Here is a 22,262-nt window from a genome sequence, read left to right as displayed (position 1 = left end):
TTGCCATTTCCTTTGCAGGTCCGATCAACAGGGATTTTTATCGCTTTGTTTGTCTTTCTATTAGATCTCCGATCGACGATGAATTTTTCCACTGTTTTGCCATTTTCATTATAGGTCTGATAGACATCATACCTTAACTAAGTTAAAAATCCTTTTAAAATTGTTTTTTTTTTAATAGAAACCAATTTTTTTTTGTTAGTTTGTTGTTGGTTTATATACCTATCAAACAACAAAAATATGATGTCATGACTGGGTTCAAATTTGTGTTTGTTCTTCATTATAAGGGTCATTTCATCATATTTAGTCGGTTTGGGAGATGAAAAAAAATCTAAAATCTCATTATTTGAACTGGTTCTTTACGATTTGGGTAACTTGTAGTCGTTTCATCATTATCTCATTATTCGAATGGGTCCTTTATGACTTCCTTGTTATTCTTCATTAATTTTGGTTAGATTGACGAAATAATACGCAAATTTTCTTATCAATTAATTAAAAATCGAAATGAACAACCATATGTGGTGATTTATTTTAGTTTGATCAATGATCAATGGTTATTTATTTGATTTGATTGATGAAAACATCTGAATTTTGGTGGATTATTTCGGTTTAAAAACACAAATGAGGTGATTTATTTTGGCGCTATCTATGAAAATATCTGAAATTTGATGGATTATTTTGGTTTAATTGATGAAAATATCTAAAGTTTAATTGAGAAATTTGATGAAATTTGAAATACAGTGTATTATTTGGTTTGATCGATGAAAATATATGATATTCGGTGGTTAATTTTATTAAATGTGATAGATTCTTAAATAGGATCTAATGTGTTTTTAGTCATTATTTTCTATTGTTAGATGGAGGATAACAATTCAAAGGGTGCGAAAGCAGATTGGATACCAAAACAACATGAAGATTGGGTCGAGATATGTTATGAATTAGTTAAGAAGGGGAATAGATCACATAAAATGTTTGACAAGATCGGATATGAAATCTTGGTAAAAGAGTTTAAAAAAAAAACTAGTGTTTACTATAATAGAGGGCAAATGAAAAACAAGTGGAATCGACAAAAAAATATTTGGGGATGTTGGAATAAGATTTGCACGAATACTGGTGTCTCTTATGATGTTAAAACCAACATATTAGATGCAAGTGAGGAGTGGTAGGATGGTTAGTTAGAGGTATATTTTTTCTTAATTTTTGTTATTTATTTTAGAAAATTTTATTTTATTTATATAATTTAAGATTTTTATTTTTTAAACATCATAAAAAAGATGCAATATCCCGAACAAAGCCTCTAAAATTTGCGAAGCAATTGGATTTCATCTTTGGAGGCACATATGCTACTAGTATGCGGATGTGGTCGCCTACATCTAGTACAATGTCATTTGCATCAGAAATCAAGAAAAGAACTTTGATACAGATGATCTAGATGATGTCATGGAAACCCAGCCCTCAGAGTCTTAGACATCTTTAGACCTAACTCTTGATGATGTAGACGAGTTTGAAGATAATGATACTCTTATCGTACCCCTACCCACAGATCTCGTTCGATGTAAAGGTGGCGATATTCTACAGCCTCAAGGTCGTAGATAGAAGATAACTACTGTTATACGAATTGGCCAAACACTGGATTAGCTCTTAGATGTAGTTCACACCCAAACATCTACTTCTAGCAACCTCATTCCTGTTAAAAAATGCAGTATTTAAGAGTCCATCGACCTCTTAGTCCAGTTGACAAATGCAATATCAACGGTGATCTTTATCGATTTACGTTGAAGATGTTTATGAAGAGCAAATAATTCAAAGAGGTTTTTTGTGTGTCACGATCAACAGTTATTCGTCTTAGGTTGTTGGAGGACGAGATGGTTGATTTTCTGGTTGGAAGGAATTTTTAGGCATTTTTTTCATGTTAAATATATATTTATGTTAGTTTTATGATGCACTTATAAGGTGCAATATACTTTGGTTACTTTTTGCACTAATATCATGCAATATACTCTGTATATTTTATGTTGGATGAATATTGTGATTAATATTATGGATGCTGATTTATATTGTATGTAGTGGATATCATTTAATTGTGTTTTCTATATTGTGTATTGTAAGTTGGTTTGTATTTAATTTAATATGGAGTCAAATACAGGTCATATAGATTCAGATGTTGATACAATAAATACTATCGATTCAGATGATGATATGATTAATATCATAGATTCAGATGGTGATATCACGAATACTGTCGAGACAAGTGTTTTAAATATAGTCACGATAAGAGTCGTCCTAGGTTCCTTATTTTATTACGATAATTTATTAAGTAGAAAGCCATATAGTAATAGTTAATACATGAGGATTGATTTTGTTCAGAATACACTAAATAGTAATCATATAACATGTCACACTCTATTCAGAATAGAAAGATACGTCTTTCTGAATCTATGTACCATTTTGAAAGAACGAGGTCTACTAAAGATAAAACGATACGTTATTATTTAAGAACAAGTAGTGATGTTCTTATTGATGATAGGACACAATCAAGTTCAAAGAATAATTGCAAATCATTTTGATCACTCAATTCAAACGATTAACAAATATTTCAACATAGTTCTTTTGGCTACTATGAATTTGTCAATGTCCTTAATTGTACATCTTGACTTCAATGAAATCTCTCCGCACATCCGTAATAATTATTATTTTTTGCCTTATTTTAAGGTAATTTCTTATATATACTTTAAAAATATTTTTTTATTAATATTTATAGATTAATATATTAAAATATATATAGGGTTGTATTTGAGCAATAGACGGAACACATGTTAGTGCACTTGTACCAATAAAATAACAAATACGATATCAAGGACATAAAGACTTCACACAAAATATAATGGCAACATGTTCGTTTAACATGTTGTTCACTCATGTGGTGGTTGGTTGAGAAGGGTCGACTAATGATTCACGTGTCTTTCTTGATACAATGAACATTTTCAATTTAAATTTTCTATATCTTCCAACATGTCTGTATGTAAAAACTTGTCAATTATATATGTTTATTTATAATATAAAAATTCATTTTTTTATAATAGGTAAATATTATCTGGTAGATGTTGGGTACCCACTCATGAATGGTAATCACGCACCGTATAGAGGTATTTAATACCATCTACAAAACTATAGGAGATCACGAGCAAATGATCGAAAATAACTATTCAATCATTTATATTTTTCACTTCAAAACGTGATCGAAGAGACCTTTGGGATTTTGAAGGTAAAATGACTAATATTAAAGTTAATGCGTTCATATAATTTAGACAAACAACGAAATATTACTATTTCCTGCATGGCATTACACAATTTTATCATAAAACATGTCATTGTTGATGAAGATTTTGCTTAATTCAAATAAGTAGGATTAATGTAAGAAGAATAAGACATAACTAATCAAGAGTATCTAATTCCCCCATCAACAAGTCATCGGAGCCAACAAACAATGAAATACAGAGGGATTCAATTGTCGATGTTATTTATACTGGTAATCATTAATACATTTTCATATTATGTTTATTACTTTGTATTATAAGTGTAAATACTATTATTCGATATTTAGATAAAAATTATGTTATGTTTAAGTATATTTTCAAGATTTCATATGTTATTTATTATGTTTTTGTGTATGAAGATTATCATTGATAACAAACTATACGTATCCACCATTTTATTTATATGGTCGAGTAATGACATTAGTTACAATTAAAACAAAAGAAAATTATAGAAGGATATGTTATATGTGTCCATCTTAATAGATAATATCTCATTGATATTAATGTTGGATGCCTACTTGTACAGTTAAATTAATATTAATTCATGTGTTATTTTACTTTAAAAAGACATGCAGGATCTTTTGTGTAGACACATGAAGTTGATATTATCGATGATAATGTTACTCAAGATAAAGTAACATAGACAAATAAGAAGGAAAAATTATAAAAAAAAAAATCGAATAAAAATGTTATTTTAGAAAAAAAATCAAATTTATTTGAAATTAGCAAAATGATAATAAATCAACCATTGAATGGCCGATTATTGTCTCTCTCCTATTTCAATTATTAAAAAAAATCAATTTTTTTTAAAAAATATGTCATTGAATAGCCGATTGTGTTTCTTTCTCTCTCTCCACTTTCTCTCTCTTAATTATTTAAAAAAAATCAATTTTCTTAAAAAAGGTCATTGAATGACCGGTTGTTTTCTCTCCTCTTTCTCTCTCTCCACTTTCTCTCTCTTGATTATTTAAAAAAAATTGAATTTAAAAAACAAATTTATTAAATAACCGATTTTTTCTCTTTCTTGAAAAGAGTAATTACAAATAAACCCTTAAAAAACTTATATTATTCCACATGCCACCTACTTAATTAAAATTAATATTGTACTTATAAGATTACTTTATGACATAAACACAGTCCAAGAGTAATTATAATAGTTATAATCGCTATATAGGTTTTTATGATTCATCCTACATCAATGTTATTGGAACACCTGATACGATTAAAACAAGAAGCTCTCTATATATCAAGAAACATTTAATGATATTTACATGTTTGGGAGAGGTGCTTAACATTAATAAACACGTAGAATATGTAAAACATGTCTTATATATTTAGGTTGCATTCTAAACCTTGATACAATTACTAATATAATTTAAAGTAAATAACGCTAACATTAAACTAAAAAAAAACTTAATATAAAATCAGAGAAATTCTATTGGCACATCAACTTTTACTTGCAACACACCAATCAATTTAAAATTATATAATTGTTTACCTTAGATTGGTGTGAAATAAGTAAAAGTTAGTGTGTTAATATAATCTATTTAATATAATATGATGTATCGAGGTCAAAACATAATATTCTTAAAATATATCAAATGGATCTTAAAAAATCTATTAACGAACCATTTAAATGTTGTGTTTTGTCTTGGATTTCATTCTCCTTTTAATTCATACTAAATTTATTAATATGGAATAACAGACATGACTCCCTACCTTGATAGCTAGATTTTGCCTTTAACATTTTAATCGACACTTTCTGGTCATAAGTGATTGTGAGAGCATAATTATGTTTGACGGCGAGGACCAATAAGATGCATCCACGTAACCACTAAAGCAAGGCAAGACTTAGTCGGAAGTGACATGTGTCTCATCCTTAAAGTCAATAGAATCATTCGATGGGTGAATAGTTTAGCAACTAAGACATCCATCAATCATCTTAGATAATTCTTTGAAAGAACTTCGTCTAAGTGACAAGTGTAAGAATTTGAAGCACTCAATTTAACATGACCTAGAACTTTTGTGCAAATTACATAATTAGTAAGAGAATAAAGACAAATCTTAAACAAAAAGTTTCCAAGGATCTACATAATCTGTATTAGAGTGAAATTATCAAAACAAATTAGAAGAAGATTAACAAAATAAAGAAAAAATGGAAATTCATCACGAAATCAATAATATAAAGACCATAATATCCTAATCTAAGTAAAATTTTAGAATATGTGCAAGATTTTCAAAAACTGAGTTACTAGGACTCTTGGAATCTATAAATATATGTATCAACACACAGGAAAAAGGCTTTCGTCTCATGCCCTAATTCAGTCTTTTTGATTTTTTTTCCTACCAACTTGATTGTTATAGGGTCTTAATCTTAAAAATTCTCACATTTTTGAATCAGAAAACAAGAAGGAGATCGTCCTCGAGATAAGAGTCTGGGGGTGAGATAATTAATTTTTACCTATAGTGAAGAAATCATTTTTTTAAGTGATTAAAATTTCTAGGATAAGATATAAAATTTCTAGGATAAGATATAATGAAATTAAAAATTTTACAATTTAATATTAGAAAAAAAAAAATATTGTGCAGGTACATTGAAATGAACTTCTATTTTTGATATCATACTCGAGATGATTCCCATAAGGGGATCCATAACTCTAGAGGAGGGATGGGTTGTCTCCAAAGTAGAGTCGTGGTTTGTTTTACATGAAGACATGAACAAATGCATAGACCAATGGCTTCTACAAATACATGAACAAGTACATAGACTAATAGGATGAATTGTCTTCAAAAGGAAATGCATGTGATATAACAAAAATAAAGGAGGGCAAAATTTGTATTGAAAATTGTTTCGATGAGATCAAGCATATGTGATTAAAATATTGGGAAAAAATGAAAGACTTATCAAATTAACAATTTTATAGACCAAAGGATTTTCTCAAGGGTCCAACTCCAAGCTACATTGAACACTACGGGGTTTCTTTTCTTTCTTTTTTTCTCTATTTATGTAGAAGAAGAGAAACTAAATGGTCAAATCAACAACTTCATAGACTAAAGGGTTTTTCCAAGGGTCTAACTCTAAACCACGTTGGACACTAAGGGGGTTTTTTTTTTTCTCTATTATGTAAGAGAAGAGAAACTGAATGGTCAAATCAACAAGTGCATAAACCAAAGGATTTTTCCAATGGTCCAACTCCCAATACTAAGTTAAAAGATCAAAGGATTTTTCCAAAGGTCTAACTCCAAACCACGTTGGACATTAAGATATTTCTCTTCTTTAATTTTTTCTCTATTTATGTAATAGAAGAAAAGAATTGTCAAATCAATACTAAGTTAAAAGACCAAAGGGTTTTTCCAAAGGTCTAACTCCAAACCACGTTGGACATTAAGATATTTCTCTTCTTTAATTTTTTCTCTATTTATGTAATAGAAGAAAAGAATTGTCAAATCAATACTAAGTTAAAAGACCAAAGGGTTTTTCCAAAGGTCAAACTCCAAACTACGTTGGACAATAAGATGTTTCTCTTCTTTAATTTTTTCTCTATTTATGTAATAGAAGAAAATAATTGTCAAATCAATACTAAGTTAAAAGACCAAAGGGTTTTTCTAAAGGTTCAACTCCAAATCACGTTGGATAATAAAATGTTTCTCTTCTTTAATTTTTTCAATCCAACCGTTACGTAACCGTCTTTTAGTCATTTTTTACCGTTATTTAACCGTTACACTATATGTATATATAGACATCCAAGGACAATCATACCATCTTCGAAATTCCTTGGATGACCAATCATATAAATATTTTTAAAATTATCATGTAAGTCTCAACATAATTAACATAATTGACATAAGTGAACTTCACTTTAAAATTACCATGCAAGTTCTAGCATAATTGACTATGTACGCGAAATCTATTAAATCTTTGTTCTCAATTTATCATTAATGTGGTATTTATTATTTCCCTCTTCCCCACTGTAGCCCATCGTTGGACAAGACCCGGGATAAGTTACTGTAAATATAATTGTCGCATACATCTATCCACAGGATGATACAATGCAATGTGTAAAAATATTACAGAAGATCAGTGTAAGCTCAGATCACGAGTTGTACGTATAATCTACATATCTTCACTTACAATATTAAGATATGGGGTCCATACAACATAAAGAAGAATAAATAAACAAATATGAAGAAATATGATAATAACAATTTAATTAAACATATAAATTAAAAATGTTTATATTTATTATAAAGGGAAGAAGAAAATCCAACTCGGTCTGATATGGTAAGACAATATGATACGGATTACCAATATATGTCCTATTATGCGTCATCCATCTACTCGTTCGAGGGAATGAAAGATCGTAACTCGTAAGTATGAGTCTACCTACTGATAATCATTCGTGTGCCCATACTTGTAATAATGGTGTGCATCCCATAAGTCTCGATGGTCGTTTTCCCTCGTTTCTTACAAATTTGCTAAGAGAAGAATATAAAAATGCAAGAACGGCGGCACCCTAAACATAAGTTGACGTAACAGATAGATCTCTAAATAAATGGAGCAGACTACTATCAACAACATTACTCGATGCATCTAGAAATAGTGTGGCTCTAAATAGTGCCAATAGATATCCACGAGTATAATTATTTACCTAATATAAAATAATATATTAATAAATAATTAAAATATATTAATTTTAATTTAATATTTTTATAATAATAAAAAATTAAATTTTACCTCATTTATAGACATATCTATGTTTAGCAATCTTCTAAATGTATCACGTAGCCATTTATAAGAAGAGCTTCCATCAGCAGGAGGTAGTCTTCTAAGACACTCGTAGATAAGATTGAGATACTCCTCTCTCTTTATACGTGACATAATAACCGAGGACCCATTAATATTCAGTCCCAAACAATGAAAAATGTTATCTAATGTGATGGCCATCTCACCAATTAGAAGGTGAAACATGTAAGTTTGTGGCCAAAATCACTCAGCTAATGCTCAAAACCAACAGCTACAACAAGAGCATCTCGTGGACCACTAATGTCCCAATCTCTAAAAAATTATCCATGATATCGCAATCGTAAATGGGAGTCGTAATCAATCTGCATAATTATAAAATTAATTATTAAATAATTATATAATTGTAATCAATTTACATCATTAATTTTTAAATAATAATTCTAACATGTCTCATCCATATATCACTTGATATATGATCTTGTCGATCGGCTAAAACAACATTTATAGTCGAACCTCTAGGAATATGTCCATCATTGGCGGCAATAAATCAAGATCATAAGATATTGACATTCAGATAAAGATCTTAAGATCAAAATGTTAATGGTCGAATTATTACCATTTTCATAATTTTCAACAAATAATGTTCTTTTTACGAAATAATTTTTTTATTTAATTTTTTTTCATAATTTACCCTAAAACATAAAATGTTATATATATATATATATATATATATATATATATATATATATATATATATATATATATATATATATATAATTTTGATGATTTTTAATTTTATGTAAATATCATTATAATATAATATTACAATAACAACATTTTTACTATTTATTCTAAATTTCATTAATGAAATTTTTTGTCAAAATAAGTAAGATTAAAATATCACGATCCCTAAATTCATTTTAATTTTTAAAAAAATTGTCAAATCTTATCTTCAAAATTAACTTAATTAATATTTTAAATTAAAAAAATCCTTACAAAAGAGATAACATTAGAATATCATTAGATTTAAGTTAGTTAATTTTAAAAAATTATTAAATATCTTTTTATGAATTTATCTTCAAAATAATATAATTTTAAATAGAAAAAAAGAGAGATAATTCTAATTTTAAGTTTTGGTAGTACGGTAACCATCCAAATTCCAAAACAGGTAGTTTTGAAAGACTTGAAACTCTATGGGTCTTTTTTTCATTTTTTTGAAGGAAAGAATAATCAATTCAAAATGTATCTTAAGTATTTTTGGATCGCTATTTCTTTGATATAATTTACTTGAAGAATTTAAAGATTAAAAAAAAAAACCCCATAACTTTTAGATGTTGTACCATTTAGATTATTAATGGTAGGTTGGTTTTTCTTTACTTATGTTTTTGATTCATTACCAAACCACAGTCTAGCAATTAAAAATCACAAAGCATAATCACAATAAAAAAATAGATAAATATTGGGAAGAGTGTGGATTTTGTAACTCGTAATTTGATTCTAAGGTCACGTGACATTTAAATTAAGAGTGCTGAATTTGTAAATATTTTAGTTACATTTTGTAGTTTCTAACCAAGGAAATTAACTTAAAAGAGAAATAAAATATGACTTAAATGTCTTTGCATCTATAATAAAACATGACATGTAGACAATAAATAAAAAAATAACCTATGGATTGTGGAGTGTTGCTTGTTAATTGTTGTTTATAACGTGCTTATGGATTGTGGAGTGTTGCTTGTTGTTTATAACATGTGGATTCGCGAATTAAACGCAAACTAGCCGTATAATATTGTTCCCGATCAGGACAGCCATTAGATTCAAAGATTCAGATTAATTCGTGGATCTTTGAATCCCAACGATTAGATCGTGACTTATACATATATTCCGTAAGTATTTTATTAAGATATGACGTATTTCCATGTTCTCTTCTCACTTCAAAACTCAAGACTTAAGAGAAGGGGAACAAATAAACCCTAAGTTGAAAATTGCCCCCACCGACCCACCGTGAAGTTTACTAGTTGGCCATCCGCCGTCCGGTGAAATTTTCATTATCAAATTGTGAGTAACTAAGAATTTCTTTAGTCTTTCATTGCTCCACGACTCTACACATCCTCACGGTCTCTCCCTAGAGGTAATTTCCTTCTATCTTTCTCTCTCTCTCTCTAGTCTGTTGGGTGAAGCTTTTCTTCAGTTTCTCTTCTCCTACAGAAATAGAGAAAAAAAGAAAGAAAAGAAACACTTGTTCATGTCTTTATGTAAAATAAACCACGACTCCGCTTTGGAGACAACCCATCCCACCTCTAGAGTTATGGATCCCCTTATGGGAATCATCTGGAGTATGATACCAAAAATAGAAGTTCATTTCAATGTACCCGCACAAATTTTTTTTTTCAGTATTGAATTTTAAAATTTTTAATTTCATTATATCTTATCTTTAAAATTTTAATCACTTAAAAGAGTGATTTCTTCACTATAGGTAAAAATAAATTATCTCACCCGCAGACTCATATCTCGAGGACGATCTCCTTCTTGTTTTTTGATTCAAATATGTGAGAATTTTTAAGATTAAGACCCTATAACAATCAAGTTGGTAGGAAAAAAAAATCAAAAAGACTGAATTAGGGCATGAGACGAAAGCCTTTTTCCTGTGTGTTGATACATATATTTATAGATTCCAAGAGTCCTAGTAACTCAGTTTTTGAAAATCTTGCACATATTCTAAAATTCTACTTGGATTAGGATCTTGTGGTATTTATATTATTGATTTCGTGATGAATTTCCATTTTTTCTTTATTTTGCTAATCTTCTTCTAATTTGTTTTGATAATTTCACTATAATACAGATCATGTAGATCCTAGGAAACTTTTCGTTTAAGGTATGTCTTTATTCTCTTACTAATTATATAATTTGCACAAAAGTTCTATGTCATGTTAAATCAAGTGCTTCAAATTCTTATACTTGTCACTTAGGCTAAGTCCTCTCAAAGAATTATCTAAGATGATTGATGGATGTCTTAGTTGCTAAACTACTCACCCATCGAATGATTCTACTGACTTTAAGGATGAGACACATGTCACTTCCAACTTAGTTACCTTGCTTTCATGGTTACGTGGATGCATCTTATTGGTCATCGCCGTCAAACATAATTATGGCCTCGCAATCACTTATGACCAGAAAATATCGATTAAAATGTTAGAGGCAAAATCTAGCTATCAAGGTAGGAAGACATGTATGTTATTCCTTATTAATAAATTTAGTATGAGTTAAAAGGATAATGAAATCCAAAACAAAACACAACATTTAAATGGTTTATTAATAGATTTTCTAAGATCCATTTGATATATTTTAAGAACATTGTGTTTTGATCTCGATGCATCATATTATATTAGATAGATTATATTAACACACTAACTTTTACTTATTTCACACAAAATAAAGGTAAACAATTGTATAATTTCAAACTGATTGGTGTGTTGTAAGTAAAAGTTGATGTGCCAATAGAATTTCTTTGATTTTATATTAAGTATTTGCTTGGTTTAATGTTAGCATTATTTACTTTAAATTATAGGAGTAAACGTATCAAGGTTTAGAATGCAACCTAAATATATAAGACATGTTTTACATATTCCACACGTTTATTCATGTTAAGCACCTCTCCCAAACATGTAAATATCGTTAAATGTTTCTTGATATATAGAAAACTTGTTGTCTTAGTCGTCGCAGGTGTTCCAATAACATTGATGTATGATGAATCATAAAAACCTATATAACGATTATAACTATTATAATTGCTTTTTAACTGTGTTTATGTCATAAAGTAATCTTATAAGTACAATATTAATTTTAATTAACTAGAAGGTAGCATGTGGAATGGCATAAGTTTTTTAAAGGTTTATTTTTAATTGCTCTTTTCAATAGAGAGAAAAAATCGACTATTTAATGAATTTTTTTTTAAATTCGATTTTTTTTAAATAATCAAGAGAGAAAAAGAGGAGAGAGAAAACAACCAGTCATTCAATGATATTTTTTTTTAAATCGATTTTTTTTAAATAATTAAGAGAGAGAAAGTGGATAGAGAAATACAACCGGCCATTCAATGACCTATTTTTTTTTTAAATTTGATTTTTTTTTAAATAATTGAAAATGGAGAGAGACAACAACCGACCATTCAATGGTCGATTTATCATCCTTTTGCTAATTTCAAATAAATTTGATTTTTTTTGTGAAATAAGTTTTTTATTCGATTTTTTTCTATAATTTTTCCTAAGAAGAATGAAAATATATCTTGTATGCATTTGTTTAATACATATTTTTCATGTTTTTATTTATTTCAATTCTACTTATTATATTAGTTCTGGTTATTATGTTTAAATGATATCAAAATATAAATGAGATGTTATGTGGATGTGATATATATCAAATGTTATATGGATGTTGAATTGTGTATTATGCAAATATTTTCTTTATTAGAAAATTTTTATATGTCCATTTTTTAAAGGAGATGTTGTCGAAATTTTGATAGAATTAAAATTTATAAATATATTTAAATTAAAAAATATTAGTTATGGTTATTATGTTTAAATGATGTCAAAATATAAATGAGATGTTATTTGATAGAATTATAAAATTTATAAATATATTTAAATTAAATAATTTTTTAATATAAATTTAATATATATATATATATATATATATATATATATATATATATATATATATAGTGTAATTCTATATTTACTAAGATTATTTTGATAATTTTTTTATGCATTCTGGGTGTATTATCAACATTAAGGGGTATTTTGATCATTTTACAATAATACAGTAAAATACAGCAACTATATCAAACAATAATTATCAAATTTTGGTAAATAGCACAGTACTTTTACAAGACTCTATCAAACAAAATTTTCAATATTTCAACTTTTTACAACTGTTTCAAACAACTTCTTCTTACAGTAGAATCGGACAGTAAATTTTGATAGCGTTATCAAAAGGGGCCTAAGGCTTTTTATTTTATTTTATATATTTACAAGTCATCAATGGGTATCAAGTATTTGTTGGGTCAATTCTGGTTCTCAAAATCGAAATTGATTGGAACCAAAATCAATGTTCAAAGTGAGGTCCAATTCTGAATATACATGAAACCGACCCGTGACACACCTAATTGAAACCACAATCCACAAGTAAGCTTTTAAACAATAAATTATAGTTTTTAGATATATTTTTTTTCCTTGATCTAGATACTTATTTACCGATTCAGGTGCTTTTCGATCTAGAAAACCTAATGTGACAATTGAATTTCATCATAAAGTTCACAAAAGCCTCAATTACACTATAATTCTAATTTGTATGTGTTTGTTTTTTAATCCTTTCGATGGGTTTAACTATCTATAACCCTAGAATCGTTAAGTGTTTCTGCCATATATGAAATTTAAAGCTTATCCATTATAGGTTTTTGATAAAATTTAGGGCTTAAGTCCTTTCTTTTTAGACGTTTTGTTAACCTACTAGCATGGTTTTAAAACCATGTATCCCTTGTCTCGTCCCTCACTAGACGAGATAAACCCTTCAACTTGTTAAAAATAGGGAACTTCAATTGGCACCCCATCTTTTTCTTATTAGACTCTCTTAAATTTAAGAAATCAATAACTAATAATAAGGTGAAAATATCATCCTCTCACTTTAGAAAAGAATGTCGAGTCTGGATATTTTCTTCCATCTGATGGAGAGAGGGAAGCCCACAGGATCAACATCAAAAGTCAGAGTAGACGATCGTCATTGATGTTTAACTTGTTCTTTTTTATAGGTCACCATCAATGATGACAAGTTGGGGCTTTTTTAATTTGTGCAAACCTGATGTCAAAACTTGGTTTGGTGTCTCACCTCATTATGGCTGAGATCGAATTGTCCCAGTCGAGCTAACTTGATTTATAATTATTTGTTCATAAATATTTATACAAATAAATAATTATTTGATTTATAACTTGATTTATATATATATATATATATATATATATATATATATATATTGCAAAATAAAATACAGCAGCTGTATCTAACACTTTTTTTTTTCAATTATATCCCTTGTCATTAAAAAATATGTTTATTACATTCGCATTGATTGCTATAGCATTTCCTACACCAAAGACTTTTATTATGTAAAATATTAATATAATCTTATCTTTTTTATTAAAAGACAAATCTGAAGAGAGGTATTAAAAATATATATATATATATTCAACAATGTTAAGGTCCCCATGTTAACATTTCCCATTAGAAAATATGTTTAGTAATAAAATTCTATTTTATATATAATAAAATTTAAATAAAATATTATTATTATTTTAATTAAAATATTAAAAATCCCAATCAACTCAAATGAGATTTACCGACTGAAATTTTTTTCAAAACATCAGACTGATATGCCATATCCATCCATCTTTTATATGGACGATACTCAGATAACTAACCCTAGTCATCCCGCTCTGATGAGAATTAAAATCTTGAGATCAGGTACTACAAAGAAGTTTTGATTTCAAGATGATAATTCTATTTTAAATAGGCAGATGAATTAAACCCCTCAAATCATCAAGAAAACCTAACGATGACTCATGGGTAAGATTTTGACTGACTAAAGGGCCGTTTTGCTCAAAAGGATTGCCATACCAGAAATCCAACACCACAGCTCTCTTAAGTTTCGTAAAAATACTCATGCCTTGTTAAGTTTCTTAATAAATAAAAAAAATTCAGAACCCAATATATTCTTTTTGAGTTAGAATCATGATTTTTAAGTTCGTAATATCGCCCAAGTTAACTCCGTATTGGAACCAACGAAACCAACTCACAAAATATTATGAAACGATAGTGAGATAAACGAATCATCTCAGATGGTATTTTCGATTATCTTACAATACGAAGGAAACAGCACAATAATGATTTAACTCATGTATTAAATGAGACATATTGAACAAAATTTAAAAAATCTCATCTAAATTAATAGATACAAACAAATTAAATAAAACCTCAACCCTCATTTCTTTCACTCCCAAATCTTTTTTTTTTATTTTATATTTTTTTAAATTCATTTTTTTATAGGAAATTATTATTTTTATAATATACAAAAAAAATTAAAATTCAACGATGAAAAAAATATATTTTTTTAAATAAATAAATAAATAAAAATTCAAATTTCTTAGAATTTGATTCTCTACAACCCTGAACCTGAAGCATTGGATCATGTCTTTGGATAGCAAGAGATGAGCCCAAGGATCCTTGGTAAGGGTGACCTCCTTACTAACGTTGTAAATAGGAGATTTCGGAGTCTTAAGTGACCCAATCACAAAAAGCCGACCGAAGTTAAGGAAAATTTTTATTTTTCTGAGGATTGGAAGAAAGGAGAGGAAAAATACATGCACATAAGCACTATATAAACAACACAACATACAAAGCCACAAAGAGTAGTAGTAGTCGTACAGAGTACAGACTTATAGATTACAGACCCACTACAGCACAGCCATCTACTTAGAGGTTGATCGTACAACCAGTTTACAACAAATCAGTTTCAGGTGGTAAGATCCACCCCTCCTCCCTTATAGAGAAATAGATGGCTGAATATTAAAAAGAGAGAGAGAGAGAGAGAGAGCTACATTCATACATGTAAACAAACAGACTCCCAAGCACAAACCCAAATCAGAGAGAGAGAGAGAGAGAGAGCTAGTCAAATCCAGGAGAGGGGGTGTGGTAAGTGAAAGTGGGTCAGTTTTGGATGGATTTCGTGTTGGTGTAGAAAACCAAGTGAGGGAGGGAGAGAGAGAGTGGGTGGAGGTTTAATGATTAGTGATTTTTGGGGACTGGCTGACGAAGAAAAGAGGTCAGACGCCTCCCTACTGTGAACTGTTGAACCAACACGCCCGATCCATCACGATATGGATTGAAGTAGGTTGGCAGGAACTCGTCAGTCTCACATGCAAATGTTGATTTCTGAAAATGTTTGATCAAAGCATCCTTCCCCTTATTTAAAAGAAAACAGAAGATAACATGAGTCATTAACAGCTTCAGCTTTGCCTCTTGACTGATGTATAAATTAGATTTAGGAATTCCCATGAGAATGTATCCCTAGAAAAATTAAGGGTATTTTGGACACACCCCTGTAAAATTAGTGATATTAGGTTTACCCCCTTGACCGTAAAACAAGTTTGTATTTTAACTGTGAAAATTTCCAAATTTTGATTTATTATTTTTAAGTTTTTAAAGAGCATTTTAAAAATTAAAAAATCAAAAAAATCAAAATTTCACAATTAAATCATCAAGAAAACAACCTTGACTCATGGTCGGTCAAGACCCAACTGTTAAGGCTCTCCATCAAACACACCCCTAGAAGGTCATGAATACTGATCTCTAGGAAATCTATATTCCTGACATCTCAAGCTCTTATGTGTCTGTTTTTTATGGAGAGGGCCTCAACCCAAAGTCCCAACTTGTGACCTTTTTTCCATGATGGCAGACTTTATCTTTTAAGAGGGTAACGCTAGACCTATATCAACTGTATACTGGCACAACTGACCTCACAAATCTATTTAAAAAGTTGGGTATAGAGAAAAGCAATAGTACTGAACTACTGATACAAATCAAGGTGTACTAGAAGTAAAAGTTGGTGTGTCAACAGGTACCTGTATCCTGGCATAACTGATCTCACAAATCTTCTTCGAATTGAGGACGCCCCATGGATAGTTGTGTAGTGATAGGTGTAACTTCCATACTGCATTTGGATCAGTGAAATTAACAAAGGCATATCCCTTGTTGCACTTGCTCCTGCACTCATTTATTAAAAACACCTTTCAGTCTTCGACATTATTGGTGTGTAGTAAGTAAAAGTTAGTCTTCCAATATAATCTCTCTTACTAAATCATGGCCCTTTTACTTATACATCAAAAAACTAAGGGTATGTTTGATTGGACATGGAAAAAAAGACGAAAAAATGACATTTTTTTTCTGTGTTTGATTATATTTTTCCATGAAATTTGATTTTCCACCCCCAATCAAAAAGTCCACCAAACATGAATTTCTTCTTCTTCGCCACTCACATCATCCTTCCTACCACCACCACCACCATAGAACCATCACACTAACTTTACCATTGTCATCACCATCTCCAGCCACCTTCTTTCTTTCTCTCTCTCTCTCTCTCTCTCTCTCTCTCTCTCTCTCCCCTCTGTCATTGTTACCGCCACCATCAAGTTTTCCCCTCTTCTTCCTCACTTACCTCTGTCGTCGTCGTCGTCGCCGCCACGTCCACGTCCACGTCCTTCCCCCCTCCCTCTTTATCATTTCCCAAGACTCTTCTTCTCCGCCCCAAGCCTCTCCCTCTCCTTTCATCTTCATCTTCCTTAGATGTTTTTGTTTTTCCCATTATTTTATCAAAGTAAAATCAAACAATGGAATTTGATTTTCCAACCCTACCAATTTTCCACCATTATTTTTCCATGGATTTCACATTCCATGGAAAGTCACTTTCCATGCAATCAAACATACCCTAAAGTTTTCAACACAACAAAACAAAACACTCCCCAATCTTTAACATTATTGAAGAGAGCTTCAATTAACACAGCAATTTATACTTAATAGCACACCAAATTACATGTAAACAATCATTTTTACAAAAGGGTTTGGTGTGGTCTAAGTAAAAGTAGGTGTGCCAATAGAATATCTATTATGAAACCATAGATGCAGAAACTCTTCTCATTGTATAACCAAAACAAACTACAAGACCAGTTATAAATCAAAACAAACTAGAGATAACATGGAAGAGTTGATGATATATCAGATAGTACCCAAAGTCCATGGGGAGGTACAAGAAATCAAAAGCTGATGAGCAATTCTCTTCCACTGTTGTAGGGTTCTCCAACTCCAATTGTGCCTTATTATTCTCCTCCATGCAATGCTTATCAAGAAAATCTAACAGCATTCCCCTACTGAAAGACACCCATAAGAGCAAAATTAGAAGAAAACAATAGCACCCACTTCACATACAAACACGTAGTATTAAGATGTAGTTAATCATCCAATCCATGAGATCAAGGGCTCTCATATTAAATGTATTATTACCAATCAATTATTCTTTAGCTAAAAAAAACATGAAATCATATATGATGCATTGTAACAAGATGTATAATTAGACAAGGAGTTTACTTCTAGTTAGTTTTCTTTCCACTATTTTGAATGTAAGCCCCATAAAGATTCCTGTTACTAGGTAGGTTCAAATATTCAAATTGTTTTCTAGATAGGGAGACCATGTTACCACAGTAAGAAAATGAGTAAAATTGAGAAAAATTAGGGTAAAAAGTTGATTCAGTAAACCATAAGTATCCCTATTAAGAAACCAAATAAGGTCAAAATTGAAGAAATTTGACAATGTCCATGTATTAAAATTATAAATTCATAAAACAGGTATAGAGGGTGTTAGACTCAAGTGTAAAAGATTCCATTTCATACATACTAATTACGAGAGGTGTTCAATCAAAAGGCAGAAATTGATCCTACTGTAAGGAACAAAATAAATCAAAATCGAAAAGAACTATATTTTAAAAACAAATGCATTCGATGTTTATAAAAGCATAAAATAAATCAAATTGAGATGGAGTTGGGATTGAAAAAAACGGAAAACAAGTGTTTAAATCAAAGAGCATATATAGAATGGTATCCTACATAGAAACCAATAAGGTGCAAAATTGAAATTTCTTTGCAAAAGCTCAAATCAGAGTGAGGAGTTGGATTGAAGCAAGTGGTCAGCATGTCACTTCATGCGTGCTAATTGGGAGGTTGGAGATATAAAAATAAATATATAAACTGAGATCGTATAATGAAACCAAGTAAGTGCTAAATTGAAGAAAACTGACAATCCCATGTATTTAAAATCAAAAGACATGAGTTGAGAGAGATGGATTGAAGGAAGTTATAAGCATCTCACTCCATGCACACAGATACAAGAAGTGCAAAATTGAAGGACAGTGTCGAGACCCTATGGCGCATATTTTAGGAAACCAAAATAGAGCTAAATTGAAGAAAATTGACAGTAGAAGGGGTAATTAAGAATCTCTTAATGCATGCTAGAGGTGCAAAATAAAAGAACATAAACTGAAACCCTTTACTAAAATGAAATCAAATTGGCGCAAATTAATTAAAGAAAATTTACCACACGCATGCATTAAAATTACATATAAAAGCACAATAATTAACAAAATATACTATTGAAAATCTCATTTCATGCACACTAATAAAAGAGAAGTGAAAACTCAAAAGACATAATTAGTTGAGGGATGAATTTAAAGAACCTCTCTCTCTCTCTCTCTCTCTCTCTCTCTCTCTTTTGTAACTCCACCACATCTCTACTGAAGAACCACAAAGGGAAAACTTGAAGGAAATTCACACACACACACACAGAGAAAGAGAGATGCATATATGGGAGGGTATATCTTACGTATATTTATTTGGAATGTTCCTGATCATAACAGTAGTCTTAGTACCCTCACGTTGAATTGGCTCACTTTCTCCTCCTCCTCCTCCTCCTCTCTTTGCTTCAATCTTGCTACCATATGATTTCTCTCCACTCACCACACCTCCCTTTCTTAGCCAAACGACCTTCTCTCTCTTACTATAAGCTTCAATCTCTTCTCTCCTACTCCTTCTCCTTACAAAAACCCTACTACCCTTACAATCCCCCTTTGTGCCAACTCTCTCTACAATCTCCTCACTAACGACATTCTTCTCTACTTCATTACTCTGATCAACATAAGATGGGAGTATATGAACAATGGATGATGATGATGATGATGGCAGTGATGGAAGAGGGTTAGACTGCCACTGAGGTGGGCCCACATGAAATACATCAGAGTTGCAGTATGTAGAGACAGCAAAATTAGTGAAACAAGGAGAAGGGTGAGGAGGAGTATAGTAAGGTTGATAGAAGTAAGTGGTAGTGGTGGTGGTGGGATAAGGGTTAAAGATGGGGAGAGGATGGTAACTGTAAGAAAGGAGAGAAGTTCTATAAAAAAACTCCGGTGCTTCGGCGTTCAAAGAAGCCATGAAGATAAAGCAAGAGGAAGAAGAAAGGAGGCGAAGCGACTTGCGAGTTTGCTACTGCGAGTCGCCCTTGTAATTAATATAGAACGGCGTAGTGGTAAATAGGTAATTTAACTAGTTGTTGTTTGTCGAGCACACTTGGATGTTGCAATAAGAAAGAAAGAAAAAAAAACTGGATAGAGAAAAAATTTATCGAAAGACGAATTTACCCTTTTGGTGGCTACCGTTGCATACACAAAAATGTCTTTTATCATGACCACTTTCTTGTCATACACACCAAAAAGTAAAATTACTCAGTTGCCGCACCTAATAAATCTGTTTTAACTAATATTGCTTATTGCCCCCATGAAATGATTTCTAACCATTACACCCTAATCATTTCTTCTTCTTCTTCTTACTTATTTTTCACTTTTCTCATTTCTTCTTCTTTACCTTTAGTAATGTCTTAATGAGAATTTTAAATTTTGATCTTACTTGCTTTTATTACCCTAATATCTCCAATCGAGTCGAAGTCATTCACAAAATTTTATTGGGTAGGTATCTATCAAATCTATTTTGTGATGTTCGATAGATATTTATTGAATCGATTTTTTTTTAATATTTAAAAGGTATCTGTCGAATCTATTTTTTAATATTCGATAAGTACTTTTCGAATTTTATAAAACAAGTTTGATTTGAACCTATCTAACAAAATCTATCAAACAATCTCTAAGTTCTTTGATTAAAATCATCATTTTTTATATTTAATAGTAATTTTCCATCTTTCGTGATGATAAAATACAAGAAAAAGAAAAACAAACAAAGATATAAGATAACTTAAAGAAAAAAAATTAAAACCAAAGCTCCATCAATTCAACTTTTCGCAAAACTCAAACACATATGAATATAAAAAGAGAAGAAGAAGTAGATTTTTTATTCGGTAAATTGTGGTAGGTGAAATAAATAAACACAAACGAGTAAAAATATACATTTTTCATTTTTATATTTTTCAATTAAAGTTGGTACAATTAGCCATCTCAATGTGTGCAAATAAAGCCATCCTTACCCTTTTTTAGTTGCCTTGGCATGCAGTGTGATTTTAAACTCGTTCAAGACCAAATTGACTTTTCTTATAGAAAGTAAATCACTTAATTTTATTTATTAGTATATATTTATATTCCAATTATTATTATAAAAAAACTACAAGGTGGATTAGAAGTTACTTAGTGACAAGATCATGTATAAGTTTCTCTGGGCTTCTACTCTTTGAGATGAAAGAGCTTTTTGATGGTTCACTTGAGCTTGATTTTATAGTCTATAGTCGTGGTGAACTTCTTTGATGACTTCAATAGTTGAAGGTAAGAAAGATAGAAAGAGAAAAGGTTGAGGTTCGATGTTGTGCTTACCAAATAAATAGTTCAATTTGTAAAGATATGTGAAAATTCAAAATAAAAAACTTGGAGATTTCAAGTTTCAATCTTTGAGAGGGAGTTTTATAGTTGAATTTTAGGGATCGATGTCACAAAATTGATAGGTCCAAACGTAATGCCAAGTGGTGTTTGAATTAGATGGAGGTTGTTGACCTCGGAGATTGTGCTCATGTTTCATTAAATGTTGTCACTTAAGTTGGATTAGTAGTGTCTCAAAGTATTTAATGTTAAACTAATATGATTTTACTATTTTAGGAAGACTAGTTAGATAATGGCATATCTATCCACAACTTTGATAAGTACTTTTTGGATAACACATTAAAGACTTGTTTGACTGCATGAAAAATCAAAATCCATGAGGAAATAATAGTGAAAAAATGACTATGATGGAAAACTTGAATCTCTCGTTCGATGTTAATTTAAAAAAATAAGTGAAAAAAAATAAAATAAGAAGAGGAAGACGAAGAGGAGGAAGAAGAATGGAGGGGAAGACGTGGTGGCTATGATGGAGGTAAGGGAAGAAAAAAAAGAAAAAAAAGAAAAAGAAGAAGAAGAAGAAGAGTGAAAGGGGGAGAGAGGGAAAGGGAAGGGTGGAAGACAAATAAGGTGGTCGACGATGGCGATGGCTTTGGTAAGGTTGAGTTTGAGTGTAATGGTGGCTATAGTGATTATGGGGAAGAAAAAGAGATGATTTGGAGTTTTAATTTATTGATGAAAATT

The 22,262-nt window shown here is 30.2% G+C and overlaps 1 protein-coding gene across 1 annotated transcript; it reads right to left on the bottom strand.

Moving 5' to 3' along the window:
• Positions 1–15,888: 15,888 nt before the first annotated feature.
• Positions 15,889–20,258, bottom strand: LOC147405069 (protein terminal ear1-like). The gene is made up of 4 exons (XM_086437959.1): positions 19,532–20,258; positions 17,886–18,026; positions 16,725–16,866; positions 15,889–16,065 (listed from the first exon to the last, which is right to left on the bottom strand). The coding sequence occupies exons 1-4, from the start codon at positions 20,134–20,136 to the stop codon at positions 15,889–15,891; spliced, it is 1,065 nt and encodes a 354-aa protein (XP_086294085.1). The 5' UTR covers positions 20,137–20,258.
• Between the last annotated feature and the right edge of the window lie 2,004 nt (positions 20,259–22,262).

The sequence above is a fragment of the Akebia trifoliata genome, chromosome 4 (genome assembly GCF_017979445.1).
Source record: "Akebia trifoliata isolate Shusen 1 chromosome 4, ASM1797944v1, whole genome shotgun sequence".
NCBI lineage: Eukaryota > Viridiplantae > Streptophyta > Magnoliopsida > Ranunculales > Lardizabalaceae > Akebia > Akebia trifoliata.
This window is presented reverse-complemented; position numbering and strand designations above follow the sequence as displayed.